At 38.2% G+C, this 23,284-nt stretch overlaps 1 protein-coding gene across 2 annotated transcripts in view; it reads right to left on the bottom strand.

Moving 5' to 3' along the window:
• The window catches only part of LOC129731909 (relaxin receptor 2-like), a 182,245-nt gene that overhangs the window by 76,685 nt on the left and 82,276 nt on the right, over nucleotides 1-23,284 (bottom strand). For both annotated transcript variants that reach the window (XM_055692280.1, XM_055692281.1), the window contains 7 exons: nucleotides 14,362-14,433; nucleotides 13,319-13,387; nucleotides 1,201-1,272; nucleotides 839-910; nucleotides 640-711; nucleotides 370-582; nucleotides 138-209 (listed from right to left, as the gene is read on the bottom strand). In XM_055692280.1, the coding sequence (XP_055548255.1) occupies nucleotides 138-209; nucleotides 370-582; nucleotides 640-711; nucleotides 839-910; nucleotides 1,201-1,272; nucleotides 13,319-13,387; nucleotides 14,362-14,433 (642 nt within the window). The remainder of the gene's footprint in view (nucleotides 1-137; nucleotides 210-369; nucleotides 583-639; nucleotides 712-838; nucleotides 911-1,200; nucleotides 1,273-13,318; nucleotides 13,388-14,361; nucleotides 14,434-23,284) is intronic.

The following is a 23,284-nucleotide window of genomic DNA, read 5'->3' as shown; positions in this document are numbered from 1 at the left end:
GATTTTGTGGTCCCCTTCGCTTTCCGGCTGTTTGACTAGTGTACATATGACAGATGAAAGCGCTCGGAACGAATGAGTGAGATTTGTCGAATGCGACAGTGAGAATGAAAAACAGAGAGAGAAGGGTGGAAACTTACATGGTGGTGAGATTATGGATACCAGCAAACGAATCAAGCTGGAAGTGGATTATTTCGTTGTCGTTTAAAAACCTAAAGGGGAGAAAAAGCAAACGATTTGTGATGGCAATTAATAGTTATTTGGTTTTACTGTACATGTTCCTAACTTTTGGTTTTGTAGTTAGCAATCACGGTAAAGCCAATGATTTACGATGTTCTGACAGTCAATTTAACAGGGAACTTTTCTACTTACAAGCCTAGTAGATTTGGTAAATGACGAAAGGTGTCATTAGCGATGAACTGCAGCCGGTTATCAACCAGATAAAGGTGCTCCAATATGGGTAAATCGAGTGCATCCACTGCAATAGAGCGAATTTGATTTTGCGCCAGTGATAACGTTCGCAATGAATTAAGCCGCGGTATCATCCCCTGGTCCAGGGATGTAAGACGGTTTTTGTTCAGGTACCTTAAAGAAGAAAGCAAAGTAAAATATTTTTCATGAGCTGAAAATTCGAAAACTTACAAAATTTCCAAACTGTGTAACGAACGAAACACATCCGCCTCCAGGAATTCAATCTGGTTATCCCTAAGATCGCTATTGAACCGTTTATGTGTGGCGAAAAACGAGAAACGAAAAACAAATAAACCGATTAGGCTTCACTCAAGAACCTCCCCCATTCGTCCACGGATCAGTGAAATGTCAACACAGCAAGTATACTCACAGCTCTTTGAGGTAGAACAGATTCTGGAAGTTGCCCGCCGTCAGCCTGGCAATCTGATTCCCGCTCAGGATGCTGGCGGCATGCATGAAACGGAAGAGAAGAGTTATCAAACATCAAAACAGCGTGCCCAAAGTTATGCTATTAAACGCATGAGCTGAAGCGCAGGGTGTTTCCGTCCCGGAGGGCAAACCCACTGACTAACTGTCGAAGATCAACCGATTGCGAAAAGTTGCTCCCCGGAGACGATGACGATTTTGTTGGGGATGATGAAGAAGAAAATAAAGTTGATGATGACGATGGCGATGGAATATGAAACGTCAAATGGAGCGTTTTTCTTTTGTACTCTGGATGGTGATACTCACAGCGTATGCAGCCAAGTCCCTGGTGGGAAGAAAATGTCCGGAAGCGATTTTAATTTGTTCTGATCCAGATAGCTGTTAAGGATGGAAAGCAATATGCGGAGAAAGAAGAGGAAATAATCTTAATAGTTATGGGGCAATATGATGGCTACGCTTCACGACAGCGACTAGATTTAAGTTGAGAGCTGTTTTTAAAATAGAAATAAATTCATTAAATTGACCCCGTTAGGTAACATTTTTCATAAGTCATAAAATACCGAGCGCCTCCATACGAACAGACTTGAATGGAGGCGCTTGGTTATTATTCAAACTACCAACAGTTTCGAGCCGAACAATTTAATCTTTGAAAAACGAGTGCTCAGCTAAATTTACATAATCCTAAGCAAATCAACATTTCCGAGAAAAAAAAAGATAGCCGGAGGTAAATTACGTAAAATCACTCTCATGAACCAAATCCGGTGCTTTCATTAGACTAAAATCTCCGGCGCGCAAAAACCGGCCAATGGTGGTTATCTCTCAACTCAAATTAACCGAGCTGTTGGTTTACGCCGTGACCCACTTCACGAGCAAGCGGACAACCGCGTGCCAAAATCCGACACTCTATCCACCAGTAGTGACAGCAGCGCGGAGGCCAAGGGTGCTTGCTGTGAATGAAATTATCCCATTTCCTTTGTAAATTCCATTGCCTCGTCGTGGTCAACGTCATCGTCGTCGACGTAGCGCGATTCCTCCCGCACAGAGTCACCATAAAAACCAACAATTTATCGTTTGTTTTCGTTCTCTAGTCGTTTGTACAATCGCTTTCCAGCTGACCTCATGGGCTTGAAGCCCCGTCACGGTTCTGGCTTCTGTTGGCTAAACATTTTACTTTGTAATGAGCGGTCCAACAACGACGACGGCTACTAGAGATGGTGATAATTCCTGCCCGGCAGGCTTAGGCGGAAAAACAAACACACCGCAGACAGTGGGTTAACTTATAATTTGGTAGTGAATTGTGGTTAATAAAAAAACTGTTGAACTTATTCTCAGCATATTCCGTTCAGAGTTTTTACTTACTGAATAACTTAAAATTTACCGGAAATTTATTTTGACAAACATTCCACCAGCGCCGTCCCAGTGTTTATTGTTTCACCTCGGCCGGATTTGTAAATAAGTCTGTGTTCAGTGATGACACTAAATTCACTGCCCGAAGTAAGTGATTAAAGATTGAAGAAGTAAATTGGTTAGGGTGACGAAGGAGGTTGAAAGACCACGAGATGAGAGATCAGAAACAGTCACAACGATCGTAGAATTTGCTAAGCTCATTAGTAAATATCAATGGTAAAGTTGATGAGGATTCCAGAAATACGCTAGAGTGAAGTTGGCTCCTCCCAACGTCAGTACAAACATGAAGATCGATTAGACAAGCGCGTACAGAAAATAGACCGACGTGTGGTATTTGCGTAGCTACTGATTGAACAAGTGGGAGCTATTAATAAGAATTGTTGTTTCCTCATCTCCTATGAGAAAACTTTTCAGCCGATTAGAGGTGCTTTTTTCATCCTACTTGGTTTGCCAATACCTTGCAAGTTTGCTAATTTCTTTCCAGTTAAGTGATGTCATGTATTCTCGTCTGAAACACTTTCTCCTTATTCAAGTCTAACCCTTAAACGAATCCGAATTTTTAGAGAAGATATCTGTTCGTTTTTGTACTCGTCGTTATTCAGATTGATTGAATTTTCTCTTGTCTGACAAATTTGCTCTGGGTTTTCTGCCTCATCTCAGCAGGACAGCAATAGAGGATGCAGCAACAGGCAAAATGCTCATAGCGCATTCAAGGGTTCACACAGTGCTTTCAGTGCCGGTTTACTGTTCCAGAGAAAGCAAACGATAATGGGTAAATAATTTCTTTCATAGTAAACGTTCGAACACTCAATAAACACAGCTAACTCCAACATGGGATATAGATCAAATTCAGCAGAAGGAAAAGTACAACAAATTAAGTCCTGAATAACAAGGCACTAAAGGCACAACAGTAGTAATACTTCTCGAATCTAAAATATAACTGACAGGTCCTAAGTAACAGTTATTTCAGGTGCACTGCAATTTAAAGATATATTTGGCATGCCAAAACTTTAATTTCGATTATCTCGAGTTTAATTTTCTAAATACTCTCGAATCTCATTTTACGGCAAAAGACAAACTTGTGTTTGTCTTTTAAGGAGAAACCTTAGACATCATTGAGACAATTGAACTTTGTTGCAGATCATTTGAAGCAGTTTTTGCATGCCATCAGCAATTCACAGTTTTCGTGAAAAGTTTTTGGTCCAATTCCTTACAAATTTAACGTATTAGCTACTAGGGTTTTGAAGACACAAATATAAGCGACGCTAACGGGCTTCAAATTATTATATATATATGAATATTATATATTCTTTTTTTCGATAGAGAATTTCTATGAGAATTTCTATAGAGAAAATTTTTCACCATCTAGAATCCTTTGAAATTTTAATGCCAGTTTTGTAGTGCTGCGTATCAAAAACTTCGAAACAGACGTTTGTTTCCAACTATACCTCTTCATTCGAGTGGAATCGCTTGTCAGACCCAAAGAAGTTGACGAATATTATGCCTTGCGAATCCCAGAAAATACCGGCTGATTGTTGCGTTTGGCCACACCTTTGCATCTCTGTGCTATCTCCGATAGTGAAAATAAGACATTCTCCTGATAACATAGTGGAAAACTGATCTCACCCCGAAAATTTTACAAAAGACAAGCTTTTATTGCCGTTTCTCAAAAACATTTGTGTGGTGCCAAAATACGGCAGAGGTTTTCACTGAAGTGCTTACCAATAGACCTACCGCTGATAATGCTACTACCGCACAAAGACAGCTTTTTAGTAGAGGAAGTAGTGCCGCTGCACCTATCGCTGACGCCGCAATCACTTCCGCCGGTGGTAGCCACTACCGCTGCTATCTGCTGCTACCCGCTGCTCTGTGGTCCTAATGGCCATTCACTAGTAAACTGATTGGTTTAAGCAGAAGCAGGCCTTTATATAGTCCAGAGAGTGTCTGGTTAACTAGGTATAATGTTCTGTCGACCGTGTTAGGGAAAGCAAGCATTATAATGCTTCATGTTGTTTAACGTCTGTTAGTCTGTGCTCAGGTGTTAATCCAGCTTTCCACGAGCGTCAATGGCGGACAGTGCACGCAGTCCATTTAGACGTTTTCTGTCAGGGAATTTTCAGTCGCAGTAACGGAGTAGAAAATATAACAACGTCGTAACGTAGCATAGCAACTTCAACAAACAATCGGCGTTTTGTCACCTGATTTTTGTCGTAAGCATGCGCGGATCAAAATAAACAAAACTGTTTATTAAAGTTGCTATGCTACGTTACAAAATGTTTATGTTTCCCACTCCGTTACGGCGATTGAAAACTACCCGACCTACAGAAAACGTCAAAATGAGCTGCGTGCACTGTCCGCTCGGGAAAGGCCGGATTAACATTTGTGCATATGCTCTAGATCATGTAAAAACAAATTAAAAGAAGCCGGAATTTTTATGAGCAGATGTTGTAGTGGAAATATATATAAACCGTTGATAATTTGAATAAAAATTCTCAGTCAAGTCGCGGGAGAAATAAGACGAACAAAATTTCTTTGGATTTAATGGTAACAGAGGCTGGCCAAAACTTAACACGAAAGAATTATGAGAAGATGCCAAAACTCATCTAATTCACTTTGTGCAAGACAGTGAAGTAGACAGCGAAGAATAAAGTCGAAAAATTGATAACAGTCATACCTCGATATAAGGCAACCTTGATATAACGTAACTCGATATAACGCAACTTTTACCTCGATATAACGTAACTTTTGAAAATGTTTTGAAAATAAAAATTAATGATACATCTATAAATTGCTTCAATAAATGTTTGTAGTAAGTTTTGAAACCAATGCGAAAATTGCCCAAAATATGCATAAAGAAGGTTTGAAAATACTGATACGTGATGGGAAATAGGTTTTCGCGCATCTGTGAGTAATCACTAACAGTCTTGCATCAATTAAAAAAAATTTTTGCTTGTTGAAAATTGTCCTAAATGGGCATAAGAATGGTTTAAAAATACTGATAGGTGATGGGAAATAGGTTTTCACGCATCTTTAAGTGACCTCTTGTATCAATTGAAAAAAATATTTTTTATGCTTCTGAAAATATTTCTAAATGGGCATTAGAAAGGTTAAAAAGTACTGATAGGTTATGGAAAATAGGTTTTCGCGCATTTTTGAGTAACCATTAACATTCTTGCATAAATTTAAAAAAACAACATTTTTGCTTCGATATAACGTAATGAAAATAAAAATAAAGTTGCCTTATATAGAGGTATGGCTGTATTAAATTAAATTGATTAAATTGATTTACTATATTTCTACGACCTTCTATAAAGTTGTACGATTTTTATGGGTTTACCTATATTTTTGCTGGAGATTGTTCAACTCTATATACAGAAATAGCAAAGTTACAACAAGTTTTCATGCAAAAAAATTTTTTCATCAAAACAATCGAAAAGACACTATTAGACAAAAGATTTTAAATACTTCTGGAAGAAGGATAGACGTACTTTCAGAATATGAATGAGTAATGATGAGTGATATGAATGAGTAATTAAAAGTTGAACTAACCCTTGAAAAACCGTTAATGGTCGAATAACTTTTTTATTTTGAACTATAGCTAAATCATATGGTAAGAAAAAATATGTATTTCTATTTGGGTAATAATTTTGTAGAAAGTATAAAATATGTAAAAAATTCAGGAAAAAAGTTATATTGAAAATTAAGACTTTCTATATCATTTTTTAAAATAAGAGATAGAAATTCTACACCTTCGACAAAGTCTCTGACAAAAACATTTCCCACAACTTTCTCCAAGACACTGGCTGTCTATCTAGCTGTTCTGAAAAAATAAATTTTTGATATCACTTCTAGGTGAATTATTCACTAAATCGACCTTTCTGAAACAAGTTTGACGTGTTGGTTTTTTAGGCAATTTGTTGAGAAATGCGACATCCTTAGCGCACATAACTTCGTTATGTGTAAATATCATGAATTATGACCAACGTGTTTTTTTTTAAATGCCAGTGGTCCAGGAAGCTCAGTTTAACTTGCGGTTAAACTTGCTGTGTTCCATTGCAATTATGCAATGGATTTGCTTAGGCAGTATTTTTCCCCATCAGGGGGCGTACTGAGAACGAGTTAGTAAATACGGACAACTTCGAGGATTTTCGCTTGGCAACGCCATCTCTGTGTCAGGACCAGTGCTGATAAAAGTCATTTTCCCCAGCAAATTTCTTCGAAAATTACAACCAATCATTTTCAATTTTCACTTCCAATGATCGCAGCACTCTTTCAGATACACTAGATTTTCGTCCTAGTAACGTGCTGTTATACTCAGATGAAATAGATCGCGCGCATCGTTCACGGTTACGGAATAAAATTTGACGACAAATTCAACCAAATGATCTTCACTTCAAAGCGAAAAAGAAAAACAAACAGTCCACTCAACCAAAATGAACCTCACCGAAACACTTTTTTACTGACACTGACCGATGTCTTGACAATCTTCGTTAACTGATAAACTGATTTTGTTGTCTTGCTTCCATCGCATGAAATATAATGAGGTGTTTTGACAGTTCACTTTGTTCCAATTTCCCTCTCTATCTAGGAGAAATCGTTCGTCTCGATACGAATGGAGTTCGCAATCCAGGCGCAACACGCACTAAACACTAAGGACTCTTTGTTAATGTAAGATCGAACAAAACGCAACTCAAGATAAACCTAGCGGGAGTGGACGTCTTAAGAAATAAACACTGGGATCATTGTGTACTTAAATCTATTGGTTATACATACAGTAGTCTAGTATAATCTGACAACTTCAGCTGACTCAAACGATCGTTGGGGGCCCCGTGATGCTGCGTCTGCCGCACGCTGTCCGCTACCGTCGATTTGCTGCCGCGCCATGCACGATCGCGCCGGCAGGCTTTGCCGCCGGTGGCACTACCTCGCACCACTGCGCTGCCGCATCAGCACTTTGTGCTCTACCGCCCTAGAGTGTCACACACAGAACCCTCAAGGCGGGAGGACTCGCGCCTGTTCACCAGCTGACAGAACCGCCACCGAAATTGCTCGCTGGAACTTGGTGAGGTGGTCCAAGGTGTCGCCTTTCCAGCGCCCTCTAGCAGTTGACTCAGTTGATGAGTGGGGATTGATGAACCACGCTTTGGCCTGTAAATGAAAGGCCCTCTTTATGAAGGCCTTCTATGTGTGCTTGTGGGTGCGCGAACAACTTGCTTGGGCTCAGGCCCTACGAGCTGATCCTGTGACCGAAGTGAACAAAAGGGATTTAAGTTGAGCCTGTGATTTGTCTGGCATATGACTCGGTCCAAGTCCCCAAGATGATCCCGTTTTGCACCGTAATGTCGGAATCGTTCCTGGTGATCACGTGGTTGTCGTGTTGCAATATGAAGCTCTTTAAGCGGTCGATTTGTTTTATTTTACGGTGATCCTTTCTATAGCGAGCTTGCGTAATCATCCGATTGCTGCCTTCACTAAATGTGCCTTGATTCCAACGACACTACGACCACTCTGGATCAACTATACTGAGCGACTGACTGCTCGCAATCGTGTTTGCGGCCGAGGAGCGCCCTGTGGTGTGAGAGCGGAAGCAGTTTGCTGCTTTGATTATTTTCAAGCGAGAGAATGAGCTTTTGGGCTCTAGATTGGCTGCATTCTTAGCAACCTTAAGCGTTATGTTGTGCACGGGAAAATTTGTTGCGGTATTTTTGTCGGCGTAATCTCAAAGTGTAACAACTTCCATGCAATAAGCGGGAAGGGAGAACTCTGAAAGAATTGTAAAAAAATAACGTTTATGGATGCTTTTTTTCACTTTCACTCAGGAGTGTCAACAAATATCAACCCTGGTCAGGACACTACTTTTGAAAATACGGTGTTTATGAGTCTATTACAGAAATCAATTTTTGAAGTCTTATTTTTCATTATCCTCAGACCATTCTAGAATTGCAAATACCTCTGTGAAAAGTCATATTCCGTCATAAATAATACAATTGATATACCGAAAACATGTGTTCGTATACTTCGTACAGCTCGTGATTCATACGCCTGCAACACAACCCATTTTCTAATCTGCCATCGAGTATTGATCGCAGGATTTTACTCTCTACAACCCCAAGCGTTCGCCGAACGGCGTCCTTCCACGTGTACGATTTAGGTCCGAGCACCACCGGGAGGATCAGCGTCCTGTAAAGCTCAAACTTCGTGCAGATCTGTTTACTGCGAGACCTAAGCTGGCTACGCATCTCGCGTACGGTCATGTTCACTGCTGCAATCCATCTCCTAACCTTACGGCTTAGAGGACAGCTTTGGGGGGGGGGTCTGTGTGATGTCCACGATCCATACAAAATTTGTAGAATTTATATGGGCAGTTGTCGAGGGGGACGGAGGGGGTTAAAGTCGTTAAAAAACTGTCCACGTGGTATGTGGATGGCCCCTTACCTTGTTATCACACGTTACGAGTGTACCAAGATAAACAAATCCATCAACCACTTTAAAAGTATCTCCATCCATCACCACCACAGCATCAACATTCTGCGCTCTGCGCTATAGGACTGCCGTGCTCTCTGCCAGCCATCATTTACTTCATTCGGCAGTGGTGAGCTATTATTCTCGCAGCTTCCCTTCTAAGAGCCGTCGCCCGCATAGCGAAGAAGCATATTAAACTTTGTGATGATGGAGCCGCCTGTCCTCCGTATAGCACCTCATTGATGAACAGCAAGTTCAAGAGTTCCCTTGCTTCGGACCATCCAACGTTACAAACGTGCCCGAAATTTAGACCGCTGTCCTGACGCTTGATGTGTAACTGTTAAGAGTCGCACGTATCAGTTTTGTTGGTAACTTATTGCGTTTCACTGAATCGTACGCTGCCTTGAAATCTATCAGATTATGCGTCTGCAAGTTGTGTCCTTAAAACGTATCGAAAATCTGTCTCATAGTGTCCATGAGGTCCGTTTTAGATCGTCCCGCTACAAAAACTGCACAGGTATTCACTAACAAAGGCTTCCTGCAACAGCCTGTCTGTGTAACAGAATGCAAGAGAGATTTTTTTCTGGTATTGAAGAGGGTTATGCCTCGATAGTTGCTCCAGTCAAGTCTATGTCCCTTCTAATAGAACGAGCATGTAAGGCCTTCCAACCAGTCCGTAGGTAGTCTTCGACCTGAGAAATTTTGAAATGCAAGGTGGTTTCCTTTGAGGCGCAGCAAAAATGGCCGAATACCACCTAATATGAATATTCCCGGAACCGGAATAATATCCAGAGGTCGTTCATCGACTCCTGATGTCATTTTGAATGTTTATCGGGCCATTACATTATTCCCAGTGAGTTGTTGGATAAAGTTATTGACATAAACATATCATATATCATTAAATAAATTACTGGAAAAAAAGAAGTTTGCTTGTTTAAATTTGCGGTCATTCTCGAGAACAACGATATATATAATGTAATTAACCGTTTTATGAATAGCTCTTCGTCAAAGGGGCCGCGGATGCCTTTGTAAATTTAACAGCTGATGAAAATTTCTTTTTATATACCTACCTCTGTGATAGCTGATTTTCAACCCTGCTGCACGAATACACCCTCCTATTACATTACACGACGGGAATTATTTCCAATATTTTTTCTCTTTTGGAGTTGGTATCACCATTGATTAGAGAGTAGGATTCCGTGTAAGAATGTTAGTTGATTAACTGGAACTGATGATTTTTACGTTGAAATCGCGGCCACGTCCCATGTTACACTGACTTTGATTTTTTCAAAATATTTATTTCTGGTCGCATTTAATTTACGGGTTTCAACATTTTTTAGCAAGTTACAGGTTTTGAAAATTTTGATCGATGAACATAAAGAAAGTTCAAACAAATAGTTGCTCAGTAACAGTTGCACCATTTTTCGTTTACTAAATAAGACAGCAAATATTTTTGACAAATAATTGAAGCAATTAATTTGATATTACACGGCAAGCAAATATTGAACGTCCTTTCAAGCAAATATTTACGTTGTGTACTGGTCAGGGTTGATATTTGTTGACACTCTTGAGTGAAAGTTAAAAAAAGCATCCATAAACGTTATTTTTGTACAATCCTTTCAGAGTTCTCCCTTCCCGCTTTTTGCATGGAAGTGAACTGTCAAAACACCTCATTATATTTCATGCGATGGAAGCAAGACAACAAAATCAGTTTATCAGTTAACGAAGATTGTCAAGGCATCGGTCAGTGTCAGTGAAAAAGTGTTTCGGTGAGGTTCATTTTGGTTGAGTGGACTGTTTGTTTTTCTTTTTCGCTTTGAAGTGAAGATCATTTGGTTGGATTTGTCTTCAAATTTTATTCCGTAACCGTGAACGACGCGCGATCTATTTCATCTGAGTATAACAGCACGTTACTAGGACGAAAATCTAGTGTATCTGAAAGAGTGCTGCGATCATTGGAAGTGAAAATTGAAAATGATTGGCTCTAATTTTCGAAGAATTTTGCTGGAGAAAATGACTTTTATCAGCACTGGTACTGGTACTATACACTTAAATGACGTCTGTTCTGCATTCCGATAGGATATTTATAGTTTCATTGCACTATTGCAGCGGTTCTCAACACTTTTGGTCCACTTACCCCGTATGTTCTAAGTCATATGAGAACCCCTTATATTTTTCTGATGCTTGATATTTTTTTTATATAGAGATTTGTGAAAGATACTGAAGTAATTTGCAATAAGCTTAGTAGCAGTTTTTGAACCATTTTATTTCGAACATTCACTGTTCGTCATCAGTGTGTTTCTTTCTCGCGTACTTCCAGGTAGTTTCTGAAATAATGAAGTTTCGTGATTTTTAACATTTTGATACATAACAGAGAAAGTTGCAGTCCGATTACAATAAAATTTAGCAGGGTCTTTTGAGGCAATTAGACCTTTCATTTGCTAACTGGTTTCATGAAATGAAATTTTGGATATCCAGTGAGATTAGGAGAGCATTATATACATACACACATACAGAAAATGTTCAGCTCTTCGAACTGATTCGAGTGATTTACGACATTCGACCCTTTGGAGCACTTTTATACCTTTGGTTTTGCCAGTGATTGCTATACCTTTCTTGGAGAAAGGCAAAAAGGCATTATACATTTAATTGGACATTATAAAAATTTAATCGCTATTCACGGTTTTCTTGATGATGTTTTGGCAGTTAAATATGTACTATGTTTTGTGCAATGATATTCAACCGATCCATCTCTTTTTACTTTTAGGCATTAATAAAAACTTTTAGGATACTTATGTGATTACGGAAGATGTGAGACAGCGTTTTAAAAATGATTTGTTATTTTGTTTTGAATAAGATATTAGTGTTGAAAACTTTTGGTTTTGATTATTTCCCAGTGTCTCATATATTCCCATATATGCAGCGTCACCATCGCCTGACGACTTTCAATTAAAAATTGTCTTTGATCGCTGATGGAGACAGCAGGCATCTGTACAGTACAAATATAGAATGGAGAGGCAAATAGACAAATCGCGACGAAATGTGTGGAAGAAAAAGTTATTTGTCGTCACATGAAAAAAGTTCAAAAATAAAAAATCTATTTTGAAAATTGTTCAGTTTGTTTCCATCTTTTGTAAAACGCTACGAATTATCTCAATAAACCATAAAAATAATGAAAACAAATCCAAAAGGTTTTTTTTTTCAACCGAACAATTTCTCTATACTCTATATCTCCATTAAATATTTCAGTGAAAATGTGCCATTTGCTTGAGCAGAAATTTAATTGTTGTTATTGGAAGATTCTCTTTATATTCTCAACTTTTTAAGCTGATTTTCATCAACTGGTTGTGAGAATTGAAAAAATAATGTAGTAAATCTTCAACCGCTTTTTAGGGTTGATACAGGATTGCTCAAATTGCCCATTTATTGTGGTTTTGTTATAACTCAGTAACAAATAAAAAATCAGAAGTACTTCGAATACATAGTATAGTATTCGTATCAATACAAATGATTATGATGTCAATGTTAAAGATAGCACTAATAAAGTGACAAAATTCGTGTGTATGTCTGAGAACAATTTAAAAAAATTGTTCATTTCACTCTACATCGGGTACTCCTAATTTTAATATTAGGAACAATTGCACCATAACCACAGTGCTTGCAATAATAATATGCAACGTTTTCATTGGAGTGCGGAGTTCCAGTATACTAATATTAACCCTCTAGTGCCCAAGTTAATTTTCAGACAGACTCGAAAAAATCACTATGAAATTTCATAAACATAGGTATCGATTAAAGATTTTTAGAGGTTTAACTAAAGACCATCTAAAGGCGGCATTGGGCACTAGAGGGTTAAGGATGAAAGAAATGAAAATAATGCACCCTACCAAAATGTAAATGAAATCATATGCATACTGCTACACTCTCCGGATGCAATTTCTATTTACGTTAATCTTGTTGAAACTGTTACTAGAACATAAAGTGGAACTATTTCTTTGAAAAAAAAATCTTCAAACGCAAAAAAATTATTTGCTACTCCTGAGGTTTTTAGTTTCAATGCCTATCGGTGAATCAAATGTTAACAATAAAACAAGATTTAATTATTTTTTTCCCAAACTATGGAAAGGCGAGATTCCAAACAAAACATCCTAAATTAGCAACGTTACAGCGAAGTGAAAAACCATGTAAACTGCAAGCCTTGATATAGTGGCATTCGAGTCAATGCACCACTCTATTGGGGCTAAAGTGGATTTATAAAATTAGACCAATCAATTCGGAGGCTGCAACTGACCACCACACTACCCTAAGCCTGGGATGTGCCAGGACAAATTAAACTGTCATCTTCACGAACAATCACGGCACCTGTGCAAGTGTGCGCATTTTGTACCGTTTGCTTGCATCCTTCTTCTTGTGCCATCACCCGGGACCCATGCAGGCAAATCAATTCCGATTCTTAGACCGTGTCCGGTCGTTCGGTCGGTCGGTTTGTGGCACAGGTACACAGCTTGACCGGTGGAATTTTCCAAATCCCTACCCATTCAGGAGTAATACTTACAGCGCGTACATATCGTTGAGCGTTTTCGTCGGTGGGTCGATTTCTTCGATGGAACAGTGCTTCAGGACCCTGCGAATGGAGAGATTGTTGTTAAAGACCATGACGTGCAATTTATTTTAGCCTTATAAGTTAAAAGTAAAATTGGGAAAATCAAATTAGAATCGCTAGAAGTGCGGTTTTCAACAGCAAACGTACGAAACCTTCAGCTGCAAATGATAATGTTGATTTATGGAGCTTTCGAAAGTTTTCAATTCACCAGCAATGAATTATTGAACTGAAACAGACCTTGTGGAATGAGTTTATGAGGTAAACCGCTAAACCACGTTTGCTTAGTTTTTTTTTTTTTTTCATAATGCTTTGTTAACTATCGCCACTAGGGCTGAAAGAATCAAAGAGGAAATGGCACTTGGCAAACAAAATAAAATAAAACTAGAATAAATTGCTGAATTTCAATCATCCTTTTTTGCTAAATGAGTCAAACAGATGGCAAGAGCGACGGGTTTAATGAATTTCACTAATTGCGAGTGGTGTTAATAGTTTCAGAGTTGCAAACTTTCTGGTGCGAGCTGGGAGAAGAATAACACATTCCATATAGAACCTATCATCTTTCGCAATACATAATGGAAGCAATGTACACATCAAGCTTCTATAGCAGAAAGTAAGAAGTCTCATTTCCATACGAATAAATGTTTAGTTCGAACAAAAACATCATTTTGGTTAAGCATTTATTTGCACACATCAAATCGAAACGATAAAAATAAATCGAATCAAAGAAAACTCATTCCATTGTACTTCCGCAATGCCTTCGTCTAACGAGAATTCTATTCGCTTTCAAGATTAACACCCACCGGTTCAATTTACGCCTTGAGTAAACCAGCTTTAGACAGAACCAAACACAAATAATGATCCGTCACGTTGGAACAACAAATCAAGCTCCACAAGCCGTTGATTGAATTCGATTCGACAAGCTAGAGATGCATCCAACACTTCACTTTTGAATCAAGCCAGAGCGAAATCATTTTCCCGAATGAAAACCTACTTACAGTGTGTTGAGGGCGGGCAGCTTCTCGAAGACATTCATGTGAAGCACGGGAAATCTGTTGCCAGTCAAATCTCTGAAAATAGGAAGGTAATAAAAGAAGAAGAGTTAACAACGTTGCGGGAATTACATATATCAAGCAGGGGATTCGGTTTGTGTTTGTCTAACGGTTTACCGTACGTTAGTTATAGTTCAATTTTGGTAATGCAGTTGCATTCTTGAGGTACTTGGAGGAAAATTTATGCGATGCAGTAATAATAAAGGCCAACTGAGCTACTGAACTGTATTTGTTTTTATGTTTCAACAATACCATTAGCATCACTAACAATATTCGCAGAGGTAAATAGAATTTATTCTTGAGAATATGGTACGAACCAAGGCTCCTGATTATGGCCTATTTGCATTCAAATTATTTCATTACTCCTGGATTGCGTCGAAGCGTATAGCAACAGCGTTTGCATTCGAGTAAGAATGCAATAGGCGGGTTGTGTGCAAGATTCAGATACAAGTGTAGTATCTTACTACTCAATACTATTTTGTTTGCTATTTTATCCACGTTTTTTTGACGTTGGACTTACGTGTATATCGAATTTTGGCACCTGAATTTGAGAATCTAGTAATTCAACCAGGGAAAAGTCGTTTTCCTGAAATTCATCCATGCCCCAGTCTAGTCTCATTCCCTTCCGCCTACATCCAACCAAACGACAAGAGCACGTTAAGACCCCGGATCCGGAACCAGCAACAGACAACTCTATATGCCAGTCCGTAATATCTTGGCCCAGCAGCGGAACATATTGCACATGCTGCTTACCTATGGCAATGGAAAACCATCAAACAACAAACCACTCTAGCTTAAGTTAGATTTAATTTCAGCTCGTAATCGGCAGCGAGGATAAAAAAATTTGCTTTTAGTTATTAAGATACTTTGGAGAGTAAGAGATCAGATATAATTGACGCCGTAAAACATTAATTTGTATTTGTGCCGTGTCAAATAAATATTAGATGAAGAAAAAAAACAGGGAAAAGTAGTCAGGTTTTGAGAGCTATTATTAGTCATTTCTTTTCAGAATATCGAGGTTTTGGCATCAGCCGATCAGAAATTCTTTCACGGTTATATTTACGTAACAAAAACAACCTATTATTTCAGATACACTATTGAAAAATTGTTAAATAATACGATTTTCTAAACCATACCGAGCAACCAATCACTACCTCTCTTCCCAAGCACATCCGATGCTAATGGATACAATCGATCTGACTGTGTAACCGATTTGTTGTTGTTGTTTTACTCGAGGCCACTGTTTCCAATGCTTTTTTACTTTTATTACCATTCCCAAATCTTCTAAACTTCGCCATCGAGCTGAATCGTTCATTCATGCGTTGACTGGCTAAGCGGACGGTTCTTTCTGGAGCAGCAGAAAGCGCATGGTGGCAAACAGGCTTCGAAATGGTCACGGAAGAACCACTCTTCGCTACGATAATCGTCTTCTTCTTCCTCTGACGCTACCAGGATTCGCTGTCTTAATACATTCTTGAACAAACATGTCAAACGAGTACCATCACCACGGCGTTTTTTTTCCTCAAAAGTATTTTGACATTTTTTCTAGAAATGCTAAATGCACGTTGGGTGTGGATATTTTAGAGACTATTTTTATCATTGATCTTGTAATAATATTTCTCAACATAAATAGAACGCAGTAGACAGAAATAGGCCGAAATAACATCGACAAATGAATGACAGTGTGCATCTCTTTGATGCGCGAGTGTCGAATGACCATCCTTTTCTTTGTTTGAGAGGCGACAGTTGTTTTACATTTACAAACGAAAACCTGCTGTGATGCATGCTAAGGAAGCGGGATCAAATGGAAATGCTGACCGTTTACAAGCCTGGTGGCAAATAATGGTTGCTTATAAAGACGCATACCATCGAATTGAATTTTTCATTTGTTTATTGACCGGCAAAACGGACGGTTCTTTCTGAAGCAGCAGAAAGCGGGTGGTGGCAGGTATTAGTCGCGTATAAAAGCGCACGTTATCGAATTAAATTTCTCATTCGTTCGTATGTATGGATTACTATTGCACGTGTTTGGGTAACTATTGCGGGTGTTTATCAAAGATTTAATGTTTTCTCGTTTTTTCATTAACATTTATTATAATTAAATGCCAGAGCGAACGCGGATGTAAATTCGACTTTACAGCGGCGATTTAAACTTCAGCCAGTATTCATCGAGGAAAAATTACTGCCGATGAATGATTAACAATTATTTGCTAGAAACATGATTTAGATCAAAACAGGTTCTTTTAAGTACCATAAATTATCGGTAAAAGGAGTACCATAAATTATCAATAAAGTTTTCTCAACGAGCATACATAAAACTTTCGTTTTTGTTTCTCACACACAGAGAAAAAAAAACAAACTAGTTTCTATCATGAAAAATATACAACAAAAGATCAAAATAATGGTCGCAGTGGTCCAAATCTTACGAAAAAAAAAATCATGAAAAATAACAAAACATATAGAAATGCTCAGAATCATAATTAAAGAAGTTAACATATTTTCTTGTCTTTCGCCAAATCATTGATAAGAACTACGCAAAAAGCGTGGAATTGAGTTCTTACTTTTTTAAGATATTGAAATAAACATAATTTCTTAAAACACATAAGTTATATGCTAAACTAAAGCAAAAGTTTTTCTGAAGTGCGCTAATATAAAAGTTCCATTTTTTAGTATATATTATTGTTTATAAAGCACTGCACTGTTAGATAAAATTGCAGAAAATACTGGAGCTACAATTCCGTCTACTATTTGTTTTAATGGAATATAAAAATACCGTAGTCCAACGTCATGCGGTCGCGTCTTGGATACCACCCTCCTACTTTTATTATATATTTGCATAAAATTTTTGAAATCCTAAAAATTGTAAATTATTTTGAAAAAAAAAACTCCGGTCAAAATTTATATTTTTTCTAAATTTTTTGGCTAACTTCTATGAAATTGTATCATCCAAAATGTTCATAATTAAAAGAGTTTCAGAGATATTAGGAAAATAAGAATAGAAACTGTAAGAAAATCAGCAAACTTTTTATTAAAAATTCTGTAGCTCGAATTTTGCTTATAGTACCTCTGAGTGATATTGTTTTCATGTAAAATTTTCTTAGAAACACGATAAAGTTAACAAGTTTGAAATAAAAAATACGCATTTGACGAAAAGTGCAACATAAGTTTTCAAATGCAAAAAAACACATCTGGCAATACTGCCACCTAAAATTGGATTTTTTGAAGTTGCTTAAAAAATTTTCTTTAAAAATAAAGAATCAATTTATTCCTAGAAATTGTGTAGGGTATCCGCTCCATTATTCATCTCAACAGCTAGCTGCACCTATATTCATCTTATTTCTCTCATTTGTTTAATTTACCGTCAAATTTCTACAAATTTTCGAAAGTAAATCTATTTGCTTCTCGATTTTGCCAAGTGGTTGAAAAATTTACGTTGAACATATGGTAAAATTTGACGATGAATTGATCAAAAAGGCGCGATGAGATGAATATAGGTACTGAGCTAAATATAGGAGCAATTACCTTATTTGTAGACATAATTTTAAAAAACGAAGCTTTTCGACGAAAAATTGCACTTTATCACTCCACGGAGTAAGTCTATCTGCATCAAAGTTATGATTTTTGCAATTGAACTTTTATGAATGATTCCCCAAAATTTAAGTCAAATCTACGAATGTCGTTTGTACTTTATTGCACTCTTAAAATGGAATGACCGACCGGAACCGATGTAAACAAGCATTGCACAGTGGGAAAAAATGAACCCAAATTCTCATTAATTATAAGCTCCCCAGCTGGTCTCGAGGTACGATGCTGGCCTAACAAGCCAGTCGTCGTAGGTTCGAGTCTTGACTCGGGAGAGACTGTTAGTGTCAGTAGGATCGTAACGCTAGCCCCGCAATTGTCCTGTACACTTAACGGTTGGCTGCGAAGTCTGTATATAGTAAACAGAAGGTCAAATTCCGAATCGGAATGTAGCACCAAGGCTTTGCTTTGCTATAAGCCGCTGGGCTGGCAACCCGAAATCTAGCATTTCTTATGTAAAATTGGTCAATAAATCGATTGGTGATAGTTTCAGCCTGTGCAGGGAACGGGAGAAGGTCTCGTGCCCTGCACAAAATGAAACCATTACCGATCGATTTATTGATCAATTGCCAGCCCAGCGGCTTCTAATTAGTGAGAATTTGGGTTATTTTTTTCCAAGTGTGCATTGGTAGAAGCACATAAAAAATTGTTAATCGCTGATTACTGACAAAAATAAGATTTTACATTACTTGAAAGAGTCTTTGACTCCAAATTTCCAAAGTAAGAACATGTTTCATGCAGTCTTTCGAATCATCCTAAACTGGTTTCGTGCAATCCGTTCTATGACAAGCCGATCATTTTCAATAACTTCTCAATAACTTTAGAGAAATCAGTTTGCTGACTCGTCAATTGTTGATTGGCTTCAAAGCAGCGTGCGATTCAGTTCTTTGAAATGAGTTGCGGCAAATCATGCTTCAACATAGTTTCTCGATTTCGATTCGGGCCACCTTAGAGAGGTTTCGAGATAGTAGTCTGTTAATTTTGGATAATTTGGAGCTGTTAATTTTGTTATTGGAGGATGTAGCTTATAGTATGCAGGCCCCAGATGGGCTTAGGGAGTCTTATAGAAAACTCTTTTATATTGCGAAAATACCAGGATATTGTATAAGAAATCCCTATACAACTATTATGAAACTACTCGCTTACCTACCAGTTGGAGACAATCTAGTGTTATTGTTATGCCATGAGCTGGAAGACGGGATAGCGCAAATACGAGCCCTCAGTCCAATCACTTTAATATTTTTAAAAGAGCCTACGCATTCATTAAAATTTATTTTCCTTATTTTTGTAGGAAAATCTGAAAATCTCTCCAAGCTGAGGCAAGCTCCCTGGCCGATTTCTTCATATTGACGGAGCATTTGATAATGCATCTCACTAATCACTGCAAACTTATTCTTAGAGGAGTATTGGACAAGATTTATGATGACAATTCCGTCGGAAGACTAGACAAACTAGATAATAATACGGATCAGTATACTCGGCATGGACCTAGCTGCCATTCCACGCATAACTGTCCCATGTTCCAGAAAGGACAACTGAGAAAAATGCGTTTAAAGATTTGATTTTTTTTTTGCCAAATGGCATATCAAAAAGCAATTTTGTGATTGACATTGCGTTAAAGGCCAACATTTACATTGAAAATTATCATATACTTCATCCGACGATTTTATTTACGGTCGTTTACAGAAAAATTGTTCAGTGGGACTTCCACTATGATTTTGCATCGCACCACCCAACTCGTGCAAACGGCGTTTTTCTACGTCTAGAGTTGCCAAAGCCATGGAGAAAGTCGAAATGCTTGATATGAAGACGACTGATTTTTTTCAAACGGAAATAACAGTCAGTCAAAATACCCTGAACCAGACTCATCCTCGACCGTATATTGGTAATACCAGAAACATCCAGTTCAACAAAGGTCGATACGAAATAGCATACTCAGAGTCCGTAGACAGCAAAGACCTTGCTTAATACAACCAATTCTCCAAAAAACAAAAAAAAAAAAATATCTCTGATAACAACTTTACGCTGCACCAACACCTTTCGTTATAAAAGTCCCCTCAAGGGGTTGACGCGAAACGTAAGCAAGCATTGCTGTCGACGATTCATACAGTTGTTCCAGCAAATAAATTGAAAGCTTGCCTACAAAGGAATGAAGTACGACTGATTGTCTCTGTTTCTTGGGTTTCAATGTAATTTTGTTTAACTTTCTCCGTTTTCATGATTGAATTTCAATGAAATGTGTAGTTTGTTCGAAAGATAGTTTTGTTGTATTTTAATAAAAGGCCCTTCCCTTTTCAAAAGAAGACCTCCCCACGTCCCCTACCACCTCAGGAAGTTCTTAACGTCATAAAGTTTCAAGAATTTTGAACCCTACTACGATAAATAATTAACTCATTATGGAGATTACTCTAGTGGGACAGTTTTGCGTGGACAAACAGACTTGGTATTTTTTAAAACATTTTTAAAACGAAAAATTTTTGTTAACCGTTGTGTGCCCGACAAAAAACACCCTCACATGCCCGACGGGGTACTCGGGTACCCACAAATTGAAACTCTTGTAACTTTGACAATTTTCATCCGATTTTAATGTTTTTAGTACTAAAAGATTCAGCAACTTATCTACTTTAGAATCAGTTCCAGTGGTACCCCAAAAAAAAAATCTCATTTCCGGATATCTATTTTTTTTTCGAAGATATGTTCCGAAACTGAGGATAACTGAGGATTTTTATAATATTTGATAATATAAGGTATAATAACAATTCGAATAACGAATTGGCAACTTCCGGTTTCGGAAATGAATTAAAAATGGCCGAATACCATCGAATATGGGTATTTTCGAAAACGAGAGAGGCCCAGAGTCCTGCTATTTTAAAATTCAAGATGCCGACTTCCTGTTTTTTGAAGAACAGGTAGAATTAACTAAATAACACCTCATATTAATAGTGTCGGAATCAAAATGATATCTAGAGACTTAAAAACGACCCCAGAGGCCATTTTGAATTCAAAGATGACAAATTCCGGTTTCTAGAAATGAACCAAATAATACCTAATATGGGTATTACCGGAATCGGGATGATACCCAGAGACCCGAAACCGACCCTAGCGGTCATTTTAAATATCAAAATGATAACTTCCGGTTTCTGGAGAATATGAAAAATAACCGAACACCACCCAAGATGGGTATTTCGGGAATCAGAATGATCCCTAGAGCCCGGAAACCAGATTCACACGCCATTTTTAAATTCAAGGTGGCGACTTCCGGTTCATCTGGTTTCGTTTTGAGTTTTCTGGGTATCATCCCTTTTTCGGAAATACCCTTCTTGGGTGGTATTAGGCCATTTTTTCTTCTCTAGAAACCGGAAGTCATCATTTTGATGTTCAAAATGGCCGCTAGGGTCGTTTTCAGGTCTCTTGACATCATCCCGATTCCGAAAATACTCATATAAGGTGGTCTTTGGTGAACTTTAGCTGTTTTCCAGAAACCGGAAGTCGCCATTTCGAGCTTCCAAATAGCGTGCGAGTTGAATTCCGGACCTTAGGCATTAACCCGATTCCGGTAATATCCATATTCGATGGTATCCGGTCACTTTTGGCCCTTTCCAGATACCGGAAGTCACCAATTTGGAATCCAAAATGACGTCGGGGGTCGTTTGCAGGTCTCTGGACATCGTCTCTATTCCGAAAGTACTCATCTGAGGTAGTTTTTGGTCAACTTTAGCTATTTTTCGGAAACCGGAAGTCAACATCTCAAATTTCAAGATGGCGTCAGGAGTTTATTTCCGGCATCTGGGAATCATCCCGATTCCGGACATATCCGTGTTTGCTAGTATTCGGCCAATTTTGGTTCTTTTCCAGAAACCGGAAGTCGCCATTTTGGAAATATAAATGTTCTTTACGGTCGTTCTCACATCTCTGGACATCGTCCCGATTCTAAACTACTCATATGAGGTGGTTTTTAATCAGTTTTAGCTATTTTCCGGAGACCGTAAGTCATTATCTTTCAATTTCAAAATGGCGATTGGAGTTGATTTCCGGTCTCTGGGTATCATCCAGGTTCCGGGAATATCCATATTCGATGGTATTCGGTCAATTTTGGTCCTTTTCCAGATACCGAAAGTCGCCATTTTGAAATCCAAAATGGCGTCGGAAGTAGTTTTCCTATCTCAAGACATCTGAAAATACCTATACTGAATGGCCTGTAGAAGTAATTTTATGAGCTTAGAACCAATAATTGTAAGATTTTATTCAAATATTCATAAAATTCCTCAGTTTCGGAACAAACCCCCAAAAAACCGGATTTCCGGCAATAGGAAAATTCTTTCGGGGTACTGTCGACACTGGTTTCGAAGTAGAGAAGCTACTCAACCTTTTAGTACTGGAATCAGCAAAATCGGATGAAAAATGTCAAAGTTACGACAGTTTCAATTTATGGGTATCCGGATATCCCGTCGGCCATTTCTCGAGCCGACACGCGCTGGTATGCTAGCTACGTAAGGTCGTTCAGAGAACCAAACGTTGACTTGGATCACTATCTCGAGGTATGCAAGATCCGGGCCCAGTTGTCCAACGTATATACGGTTGAATATCCAGCAGTTATCAACTGAAGGGGGGAGGTCTTTCAGCTGGTCAATCAGCAACAATCGAAACATAATAAAACGATAAATTGTGATCATTTGTTACACTAATGAAATTCTGAGGTTTCAAGGAACATCTTTAGTTACTACGATGAAATTGTAAAGATACAAGCAACAACTAAAGTTGCATCGCTGCTTCAAAAATCTTTACACCAACAACGTAATTCGCGATGTTGGATTTGTTGTTGAAACGTGGAAACGGCATTTGAAAACCTAACATTCACTGGATAGACCTAGTGGGCGGAGCATATAAGTTGCCAACGTGATGCTTGCGAGATACACAAAACAAACACACAATAATATTCCTAAAAGTTGCTGTCACGTTCTCAAGTCATGTAGCAGCAGCTTTTGGTCGATCGTTCGCTACATATTTGTTTCTGAGATGAGATTATTTATTGCGTTTTAACTCTTTGCTGAGGTTCATATTGATGTCCATGTCTTCAAGGCAAGGCGAGCAGTTCACATACGGGAATGTTGCTGTGATGATAAACCCAGGTTCTTTACAGCGCTTCTTGCAAAAAATTTTATCTTCACAACACACGAGAGGGAAATATTAAACCTTTGTAAGGTTTAAAATGATGAATAACATTGCTCAGGTGACTAGCCAATGACCTTTTATTTTATCGCGTCTCTGATACTTGGACTAAAAGTCA

This window comes from Wyeomyia smithii, chromosome 3 (assembly GCF_029784165.1).
Source record: "Wyeomyia smithii strain HCP4-BCI-WySm-NY-G18 chromosome 3, ASM2978416v1, whole genome shotgun sequence".
NCBI lineage: Eukaryota > Metazoa > Arthropoda > Insecta > Diptera > Culicidae > Wyeomyia > Wyeomyia smithii.
The sequence above is the reverse complement of the archived record's forward strand: the minus strand, read 5'-3'. Positions and strand labels throughout refer to the sequence as shown.